Source organism: Heloderma suspectum, chromosome 2 (genome assembly GCF_057233095.1).
Source record: "Heloderma suspectum isolate Gila_16-S chromosome 2, 16-S_ref, whole genome shotgun sequence".
NCBI classification, from domain to species: Eukaryota; Metazoa; Chordata; class Lepidosauria; order Squamata; family Helodermatidae; genus Heloderma; species Heloderma suspectum.
This window is the reverse complement of record NC_139459.1, coordinates 355683635-355694251: the sequence shown is the minus strand read 5'-3', so window position 1 is coordinate 355694251 and position 10617 is coordinate 355683635. Positions and strand designations below refer to the sequence as shown.

Below are 10617 nucleotides of genomic sequence, written 5' to 3'. Positions count from 1 at the left end.
GTCAGGAAATCACCCAAGTATTCTGCAAGGATTTATTCTGTATCTTAAACACATTAGGAAGACAGAAGATAATGTACATCAGGAAAGCTGACATAATGAAATATATATATTAATTCCAAAATCCATAGATGAGAACTTGTTAAAATAAAGAATTGTTAGAGCAATTCCTGTTTTGTGAGAAACATATCTCACCAGTAAGGCTATCGCGGAAGTCTGGAAGGGGATGAAGTCCAGTGGCCATCCTCCCACTCAGCCCCTGGACACCAGTCCACAGCCCCAAATCCTTGCCTGACTTGGCAGGTGCTCAGTTTGGTAAGCTCGGGAATGCCCATTTAGCTGTGAGCTGCTATTTTGTGGAAAACCGTGGGCAAGCATTTTAAATAAATGTTCATTTTCTGAACAGTGGCCACTGTAAATAGCAGCACTTACACAAAATTGCAGGAATACACAAGATTGTACTTGGAATATGCATGGGATGGATACAGTTGATGTGTAATCACCAAATACCCAACCCCTATAGCATGACATCACAGGACAAGGACAAATATTTCACACTAATATACACACTTTAAATCAGCCTTCCCGCAATGGTACAGTCCCAGGTGTCCTGGACTAATCCCAGCATCACCCAACCAACCGTCTGTCAGAACAGCACACAAAGGAAGAGCATCATTGCCACACTAGACAAAGTAGATGTACTTCAGTCACAAGCAGTCTTTTGGTTTCAGCATTAGGTGCTCCTTCTTATTCAGATCTGGCCTCAATACAATAATGTAGCATTTGGGGAAGAAGATACAACCCAGCAATCCCAAACTGGAGGCCAAGATAGAGAAGACCTTTACAGCCACCATGTATTTCCCCTTGGTGCTCAGGTAGGTGGGCACAAAGGACACCCAAACACTGCAGAAGACCAGCATGCTGAAGGTGATCAGCTTGGCTTCGTTGAACGCACTGGGCAGCTTCCTGGCTAAGAAAGCTGCCGTGAAGCAGATGGCAGCCAGGAAGCCCATGTAACCAAGAGCGCTATAAAACATGACGGCAGACCCTTCATTGCATTGCAGGATGATCTGCCCAGTCTGGGAATGCATGTCGGAGTCTGGGAATGGAGGGGAGATTCCCAGCCAGAGCATACAGATGCCCATTTGAACAGCGGAGCAAGAAATCACGATGGAGACTGCCAAGCTCTTCCCCAGCCATTTCCTCATCCTGTTTCCTGGCTTTGTGGCTAGAAATGCCACCACCACTGTGACCGTTTTTGCCAACAATGAAGAGATGGCGACTGAGAAGATGATGCTGAAGGCAGTTTGTCGGAGAAGGCAGGTGACCTTCTGGGGCCGACCTATGAAGAGAAAGGAGGACAAGAAGGAGACCAGGAGGGAGACGAGGAGCATGTATGTGAGGTCGCGGTTGTTGGCTTTGACCACTGGAGTTTCTCGATATTTAATGAAGATTCCCAACAGAAGACCAGTGGTTAGGGACAAGAAAAGGGAAAAGAGAGCTAGGATAATCCCCAAGGGTCCTTTGTAAGAGAGGAAGTTGATAAGTTTAGGAACACATTGATCTCGGTCTTCATTTGGATGCTGATCATCCGGACACTTGTTGCAATGGTCTGCATCTGAAAAAAAGGAAACTGCAGCTGCAGCATCACTAATCCAGCTGTATCCAAAGGATCATGCCCTGAAAATGTTTTGGGCTACAATTCCCAGCGTTCCTGACTATTGACCATGCTAGCTGGGACTTCTGGAAATAGAAGTCCCAAACTTCTGGAGATCTACTTTCTGCCCATCCCTGCTCTAAAAGGTATTTTAGGGGGTGAAAGCAGAGATGTCATGAGACAAGGATGGGGGAGAGAGCAAAAATTAACCTCACAAATTTCGGATGAGTTGCGGACAGATTTCAGAATTCCATGCCACAATATGTAGTGGTGGTAGGGATGGTGGAGAATTCCATCACAGATTCTGCCCCAAACCCATGGCAGAATGGACTCCCACCCCCTGCCACCCCACGGAATCACCCCGGGACAAAGTTTACCTGGAGCGGATGCTCTGGCGGCAGCAGCTCTGACGGTGGCTCCAGCAGTGGCGGCGGCAGCTGGTCTCTCAGCCAGCTGCTGCAGCCACAAATGGTCGTCGTAGTGGCCGCCATTTGCGTCCTGCCAGGCTGCCCTTATAGGCTATGTACGTATTTATGTAGCCTATCACGGCAAAGAGTAGAGATGCAAACGGTGTCCACTACACCGTTTGCGCCACTGCTCTTCCCATGATAGGCTACGTAAGTATTTACGTAGCCTATCGTGGTACAGGCAGCCACGCAAATGGCGGCCACTACAGAGCGGAGCCGGCCAGGGAGGATTCTGGGGGGTGGGATGGAGCGCCTGCCCCCACTGCGGATCCCCCACCATGGAGCCAGGTGAGGGATTTGTACATCCCTAGGTGGTGGCCTGTAGCTTTCAGTAAGGATTAGATACATTACAGGAGGTTAGATCTATTGGTATCTTGTAATCGTGATGCCTCTATTGTGGCTTCCCCTTCCCTTTTTCTTTTTTATGTGTCCTGTCTTTTAGATAAGCTATTGATTCATTGTAAGGTGCTCTGGGAGCCTTTTTGTTTGTTTGTTTGCTGATGAGCGGCAAAAAAAGATACCTTGAATAAATAAGACATGGAAATATACATCCTACAGGTACAAAGGCAGTCTTCCTTTGCGTACGAGCCGCAACAGGAGATGACTGTTGTCTTCATGTCATAGAATCATTGAATCATAGAACAGAAGGGTTGGAAGGGACCCACACGACAATCGAGTCCAACCCCTTGCTCAATGCAGGAATCCAAGTCAAAGCATCCCGGACATATGGCTGTCCAGCCTCATCTTGAGTGCCTCCAGTATGGCTAAAGGTCTGAGCTGAAGGTCTGTTTTGTGCAAAATGTCTTTCCCAGCAATGGACATCCCTACAACAGTTTCTGAACAAGCTTTTAGATGGGATTCAGAAGGGGGAACAAAATCACAGCTCGCAATCTGACATGGACCTGACTCGTAACACACTTTGAGGTTGCCTTCAGAGAAACCACAACAAAGGGAGCAGTGGTGAGATCATATATGCAAGCCCTGTAACAGGTAGCCACCCCACTTCCAATTTGACTGGGTGCAGTTTTAATTTGACTAGATTTCATATGATATAGTACCCTTGGTCTGTCAGTGCTGAATGACTGCTACAGCTGCATCAACCAGTCTTGCAATGTTAGCAGCTTCTTCAATTTAAAATGAGTTGGGCTTGGTTAATGTCTAGACTGAGGGAGACACTTAAGGTGTGACCTGAAATAGCTGATGGAACATGATCCACTTTTCCATGCAGTAATATAGCTACTATTCATAATCATCATTTCCCACAGATTACCGCTGCTGATAGAACCACCCCTCAGTCAAGAGGCAAAGCAAACTCCATCACTTTGACGGTGCAATCCTGTGCATGTGTACTCAGAAGGAAGTCCCTCTGTGTTCAATGGGGCTTACTCCCAGGTAAGTGGGTACCGGATCGCAGCCTAAGGGTGCAATCCTATGTGTACTTAGACAGAAAAAGCCCTTCACTTGCCAGCATTCCCCAGCTAGCATGATTGGCTAGGACCTTTTTCTGTCTCAACATGCATAGGACGAAAGATTGCAATATGTCATGAGAATTCTTCTTGCAGTGCTGAACACAAGCTTACGTTCACCACCAATCTTTAACTATCATGACATGCATGACAATGATGCACAGCAACAAAATAGGACCCCAAAAGAAATGTTTTAGAGACCCCAGTATCACTTCCATACAATCCAAAAGGACTGTTAAGAATAAAAAGTTGAGAATGGAATTACAGCTGTAAGTCAGTATCTACCTTGAGATTTTAAAAACCCTGATGGTTATTTGACTATTCTTCATAGATTCCTACCCACTTGACTCTAATCCGTGTTACCGATCATTAATTTTGTGAAATACAGATAAAAACTATAGTGCTTAACATTTATGTTGCTATGTAAATTTAAGATGTACGCTTGTTGTGAAGATAGTGATGTGGATGCTGCTGGGCCAATGATCACATATGACAAGGCGAACTCATCCAAGGTACTGGCTACAGTCCAGAAATCATGAACCTCATTTCTGGTTACTTCTGAGTAAACATCATTCAGATAATGCTACAAACATCTAAACAGTGATTAGATGTCTCCAAGACTGATAACAGCTATTTCATTCTACTGTGAAGTCCCAAAGCAAATAGATGCAGGCTGGTTTTTATATCAACTGTAAAATACTGTAATGCTTCAAGGTACATGACTGATGAGTCCCAAGAAGAAAAGAGGAAAGAAAATGCTATGTTGGATGCCTCTGTATTAAATCAGCCCCATTATGTGCAGAAGAAAAATAACTCTAATCCTCACTCTTCCAGTAAACAAGATACCATAAACTCCCAGAAATGTGAGCAGGATTTGCATGACACCTTCCCTTGTGTTACAGGCAAGACTTAAGAAGAAGTTCAAAGCTGGCCAAAATGGAATGTCTAGTGTTCCAAAGTCTAATTTATCAGCATGAATGAGAGCGGTAAGTTCAACTCTGGAAAAGAAAATAACTAGTACAGGCCTGTAAGCAGCTAAGAACCATCTGCAGCAGTTCATAGCATAAGATCTAGGTTGGGGTTTGTTGGTGGCAGTAACCCCCCCCCTTTTTGCTGCATCTCTCCCATCTCTCCAACTATATCTCCATACATTTAAGCACATTCAATAATGAATGTAATTTAAATGAAGTGTGAACTTGTATATTAAAAATAAAGTTGCAAAGCTGCATGATACAAGGATGTCCTTCTTATGGGGTTCAGAGAATGGGAGGCTGGACTAGATCGTCCATTAATGTGAACCAACTGGGCTCTTCCTATGTTCAGTGGCTGGACTAGAAATGTTTTGCATTGAGAAGACAGCAAGTTCCTTCCAGTGCATCACCACCCCAAATGGAGCACAGAAAGAAGGGGCAGGGAATACCCTTGCCTGAGAAGTTGAACTCTCTCCCAGTCCAAGTCCCTCTGTGGGTGAGCAGCTCCAGTGTCTAGGAACTGGGCCAGCTGCTTACTCTGATGGGTTTGCTCTACCCCTGAAGGAGCAGCTGGGTAATCTGAAGGCACTCATTGAACAGCCGTTGCAGAAGACCCAGCTGTGTTCTGCACCCAGGAAGCAGCTGTTGCAGAAGACCCAGCTGTGATGGTAACTGGAGGAGGTTGTCGCCAGCGTATTGAACCTATCCTGAGGGAACTGCACTGGATCCTCTTCCTCTCCACAAGCCACTGTGTGTAGCCAGCAGAGCTACATTCCACCCCTCTCAAGGGATTTGTCAATTTCACACACACCCCTTCACTAGGAAGCACATAGGTGGAGGATGAAATTGACAGGTTCTTTGGCAAGTGTGGAATCTGGCTCTGCTAGGAGAGATGAAATCGTGCGTTCAAGCGACAAGAGGATTGACAAGAGCGGAACGTGCCTCTGAGGGGCAGGCAGAGTTGACTGTGTGCAGTTGCACAAGATCACCAATGAGTGAGATATAGATATAGATATAGATACACATACACATACACATACACATACATACACACGTGCATATATATATATATATATATATATATACACACACACACACACACACACACATATACATACATACACATACATACATACATAGAGAGAGAGAGAATCCCATTTGTGCAAATTTCAAAATCCTCCCCCCATCCAATTTGCAGAAATTTCCACCATTGAAAAACAAAGCAGTCTGTGTATTGCATTGATTTACTACAGCTTGAGTTAATGCCAGTGGGGGGAAACAGAACAAAAGCTGCAAGGGCAGAACTGGACAAATCCATCAAGGTTTCACGAAGGATGTCTGCCGTGGGGCAATCCAGCCCTCTTGGGGGTCCCCAGAGTCCCAGCTTGGCCTGCATCGGTGAACCGAGCCGTGGGCTCCCTGCCAGAACTCGTGGATTCCGCAAGTCTCCCTTCTCCTTATTGGGGCCCCAGGAGGGAGAAGGGGAATTTTTACCCCCACTGATGAGGAGCAGTGAGCATCAATTCCAGGGCTGCTCATTGTGCATAGAAGTCTCCCTTGTCCCTGCTGGGGTGCTGACAGGGAGAAGGGAGAACTTTATACATACAGCAGGAAGGGCAGCGGCACCCTGATGCCACTGCTTCCACTGTTGCCCACCGGCTGCTCCATGCAAGTCACTCCAGCGAGAGTTGTGCAGAGTGGCTGGCACTGGTGACAAGGGTGGCAGAAGTCCACAAGCTGGCCCGACTCAGCATAGGTCGAGTTGGGCCAGCTCATGGGCAAGTGTGCTGGAGTCCAGGGGGACGAGCTGCCCAAAGCTAGGTGGGCTTGACCCCCCCACACACACACTTCCCAGACAGTTTACTCCAACATCCCTAGATTTGGCCCCCAAGTGGAATTCTCATATATCTCTATCCTGAGTGGTCTCCCCCCTGCTCATTTCCTGTGCTCATCAGGACACACTCTGGGGGACAGACTGTCCAGAACTGGCTATGCAGTGTCTTTCAATGTAGATTTCTTCATTGATGTGTAAGGTGGGCAGGAGACGGGAGACTGAAAGTGTCACAATAGCACACAAGGGGAGCACTGTTGCATCATGCTGAAGATGCCCCTGGCTGGCTGCTTTCACCTCTGTACATCAGGATACTATTTCAACTCACTTCATGACAATAATGAACATATTAATAATTAACTATACACACATCCCAAAAGAACCAGAGCCTGAAACATCCCTTCTCAGCTAATATCATTGTGTGTGTACCCAGTTTCTACAGAGCAGCTCTTTGCTCTGGAGTCTCCTACCTTCCTGAGTGGAGATGGTCCCTTCTGCACATGGGGCACAAGCATAGCAACAGAGGGGCTCTCCTTCCTTAGTCCTCTTGGCAAACCCAGGCCGACAACTTTCAGTACATCTGGAAAAAGGCACGGTCTATCCATGAAGAGAAGAAACATCCAACGAAAGTCGTTAGTCTGGAAGTTATACTGAAATTGGTGGAAATTGGTTATAATTTGCAAACAGCGTAGCACAGAAATTTAGGTTGTTAGTTAAACATTGTACCAGAATAAAGACCAAAATTAAGGAGGTTAAATCAGTGATTAAATTCAGAAAACTGAAATTGGGGCATAATCCCACCCTTCCACCTGAAGAAGGAAAGAGAGAGGAGAGAGATCTTGGGGAGGGATTTTATCTCATCGGTAGAGGGCCCATACTTGCTAAGCAGAAGGTCTTGTGTTCAAGACCTGGCACCTCCAGTCCAAAATTAACAGTTAGGAGTTGGTGTGAAAATCGTTACCTATTGTCTGACAAAATAACTGCCATTCAGGACAGACAATAATTGGATGGATTGACCAAGAGTACTGCAGCTTGTTATGGTCTAGTGGAAAACTGAATGCTGAGAAGGAGCCAGAACAAGTTTGGTTTCAGTCATTTAAGGCTGGTGCCTCTAGGCATGGCGGAGAATTCTGCCACAGATCTCAGTGAGGCCAAATGCCAGTGCATTCGGCCCCCTGAAATCTGTGGTGGAATGAAGTCCCACACCCCCACACCCCGCGAATGGGTCCAGAACAGAGCCTACCTTTGTCGGCTGTTCCGGTGCTCCTCACATGGTGGCATCATTCGAATGGCTGTGATAGGCTACGTAAATACTTACATAGCCTATCACAGCTAATGCAGGGATGCCATTTGCGTCCCTGTGGAGGTTGTGATAGGCTACATAAATATTTACATAAGCTATCACAGCAAAAAAAGGGAACACAAATGGCAGCGGCTATGGCAGCCGCCATTTGTGGTCCCCTTTTCACCATGATAGGCTATGAAAATATTTACATAGCCTATCACAGCTTTAAAAGGGAATGCAAATGGCGGCCGCCGTAGCTGCCACCATTTGCATTCCCTTTTTTTTTTTTTTGCCATGATAGGCTACGTAAAAATTTATGTAGCCTATCACGGCTAAAGCAGGAATGCAAATGGTGTAGGAGATGCCATTTGCATCCCTGCTTTATCCATGATAGGCTACGTAAATATTTACATATCCTATCACGGGCCGGCGTAGGGACGCAAATGTCGTCCCCTACACAGGATGCCATTTCGTCCGCAGCAGCCCACCAGAGACTGGAGGCCCTGCTGCGGGTTGGCCCGGCTGGCGGCTCCGTGGCCTGGCCGCAGAGCGGAGCCAGCCGGGCAGGATTCCGGGGGGAGGAACGGATCACCTCCCCCCACCTGCAGAACCCAGCGGAGCCAAGTAAGCGGGGTTTCGTACACCCCTATGGGCCTCCCAATAAAATTGGGGGAGATGTGGGGAGTAGTCTTTTAAATCATTAAATCCAGCAACCCAATTCTACAGAAATGGGAAACTGAAGCATATGAACTTTAAGAACTTTAAGATCGTGAGTGCAAAGTGGGTAGAGGGGATTCCCATATCCACAGGAAATACACCATTGGATTCACATTTTAATGTTTCAGTAATAGCTCCCATTACACAGAGATTGAAGTGACTTTAAGATCAAAGGTGCAAAACAGTGGGTGGGGGGAATTCATGCAGTCACAGAAAGTGAGGAAGAGGATAAAGTTCTGAAACCACCCCTCATCCATCCCTTTGAATGTTGGAACAACAACACAAATAATCCTCACAAAAATATTCATTTGGTTCTGGCCCAGAGTCTCCTGTTTCAACAGCAACTCCCATTGCACAGAGAACAAAGTGACCTTAAGATCATGACTGCAGAATAGTGTAGTCTGAAAGACTAATGAATTCATTCTGGTCTAAGTTTTCTGGGCACCATTTACTTCATCAGATGCAATGGACCCCCTGTTCAAAAGTAACTATGACAATCCGCACATTACAGAACTCCACTTATAAATGTATACTAATATATAAAGAGGACTGGGGTCCCATCTACATAAGCTATTTACTCTGGGGCCATTGTGATTCAAGGCCCTTTGGGACATAGGATGCAGTGCCACTTCGCGGCCTAACTGTGGTTTTCAGTTTTCACCTGGAAAATGTGGATTTCCAAATATACCTTCAGCTGTAATGTTTGTTGTTGGATGCTGTGGGTTTCCCTCGGTTGTGAGCTGTCTGTCTGTTCCCTGAACTGGCATTGCATGTTTTGGTGGGAATGTGGTAAATGTGTGTAGTGCTTGTGTCACTCTATTCCTAACACAGAGTTTTCCTTTTTTACAGCAGCCGCACACTGGGTTGACATTTTCACTGACACGAAAGACAGGAATTTTTTTTAAAAAACAAAGAGGTCAAATACAAAGGATCCAAAAGACCTTTTAACACTGTGTGTGTGTGTGTGTGTGTGTGTTTTGGTGGATCCATTGGAAGAGGCACATCAAATCCCCCTTGTTCCATTGCTTCCGTAGATCACGTGAGCACAAACTCTGGCTGTAATTTTACGAAATTTTATTACTCAAAAGGTGTTGAGTTACATCACCGACAGCCCACACAAAACAACACATAGACTCCCAAGCCAGGGAGCTGCTACAGCGACATTCCTCCCAGTCAAGTCTCTCTAATGTTGTGTATTTCGGCTTGCAGGCAGATAAGTTCCTCCGTTCTCACTGTCTTCCCAGGCTGCTGAGGAAATGCGCTCTGAGGACAAGAGTTCATTTGCCTTGCCCTCCTCAGGGAGCTGTTCCTCAAGACAGGATTTTCTAAATATGCTCTCAACCTCCACTGAGGCCCAGATAAGCAGTTTCCACAGGATAAGGAATGGGAATGCCTATGCCTTCCACCCCACAGTTTTCCCCATCTGGATCTGAGGTGGCTCTTCTGTTAAGTCTCCTGTCACCTGCAGCCTTGGGCTCTGTTTCTTCCTGCCAGGTCAGTACACGGTTCTCCACCCTTGTTCCTTCTCCATCTTTACAGCCCCTACTGGCTCTTATTCTTCTTCCCACCACACTAACAGTGGCAGGATTTAGGCGAGGGGTGGAAACACCTCCTTCCTCTGGTCTTCGTCCCCTCCCTCGGCTTGCCTGAAGTCTTTGTCCTTCATATTGCTTTGCTTTCTCTTCCTCCTCCAAACCCTTAGCGTTCTGTCCACCTTCTGTTCATATTTGTCTCTCACTTGCTCTGTCTTATCTCTGTCCTCGCTGACTCACCTAAACCCTGCCTCATAAGTATGTGCTCCCGGTGTAGCCCCACCCCCAACACTGGCCGACTGAGCAGTGTCTCCCTGCTACTTCCGGGATTCGCTGCATTCCAGCAGCACCCACTTGCCTGGCCTCCCACACTTGCTGCCACTCCCAAACAGCCTGTTGACTGTTTCTCTCACTGCTTTGGCTGAGAGGTGGCTGGCCTTGGGAGTGAAACAGCTGCAATGGGCGCTCCTACGGTAGGGCATACCTTGACGATTCCCAATAAGTCATCACAATACACGCACACGCACGCACTGGCATACACAAACACACACACACACACACATACATACACAGGTGTGTAGATATAGATATAGGTATAGGTATAGATATAGATATAGATATAGATATACTTGAATACATACATACATACATACATACACACACACACACACAGAGAAACCTACCTTCCTGTAGC

General features: G+C 46.5%; 1 protein-coding gene across 1 annotated transcript; it reads right to left on the bottom strand.

Moving 5' to 3' along the window:
- Nucleotides 1-704: 704 nt before the first annotated feature.
- Nucleotides 705-7670, bottom strand: LOC146355519 (vomeronasal type-2 receptor 26-like). The gene is made up of 2 exons (XM_084829920.1): nt 7633-7670; nt 705-1656 (listed from the first exon to the last, which is right to left on the bottom strand). The coding sequence occupies exons 1-2, from the start codon at nt 7668-7670 to the stop codon at nt 705-707; spliced, it is 990 nt and encodes a 329-aa protein (XP_084686046.1).
- Nucleotides 7671-10617: the final 2947 nt, after the last annotated feature.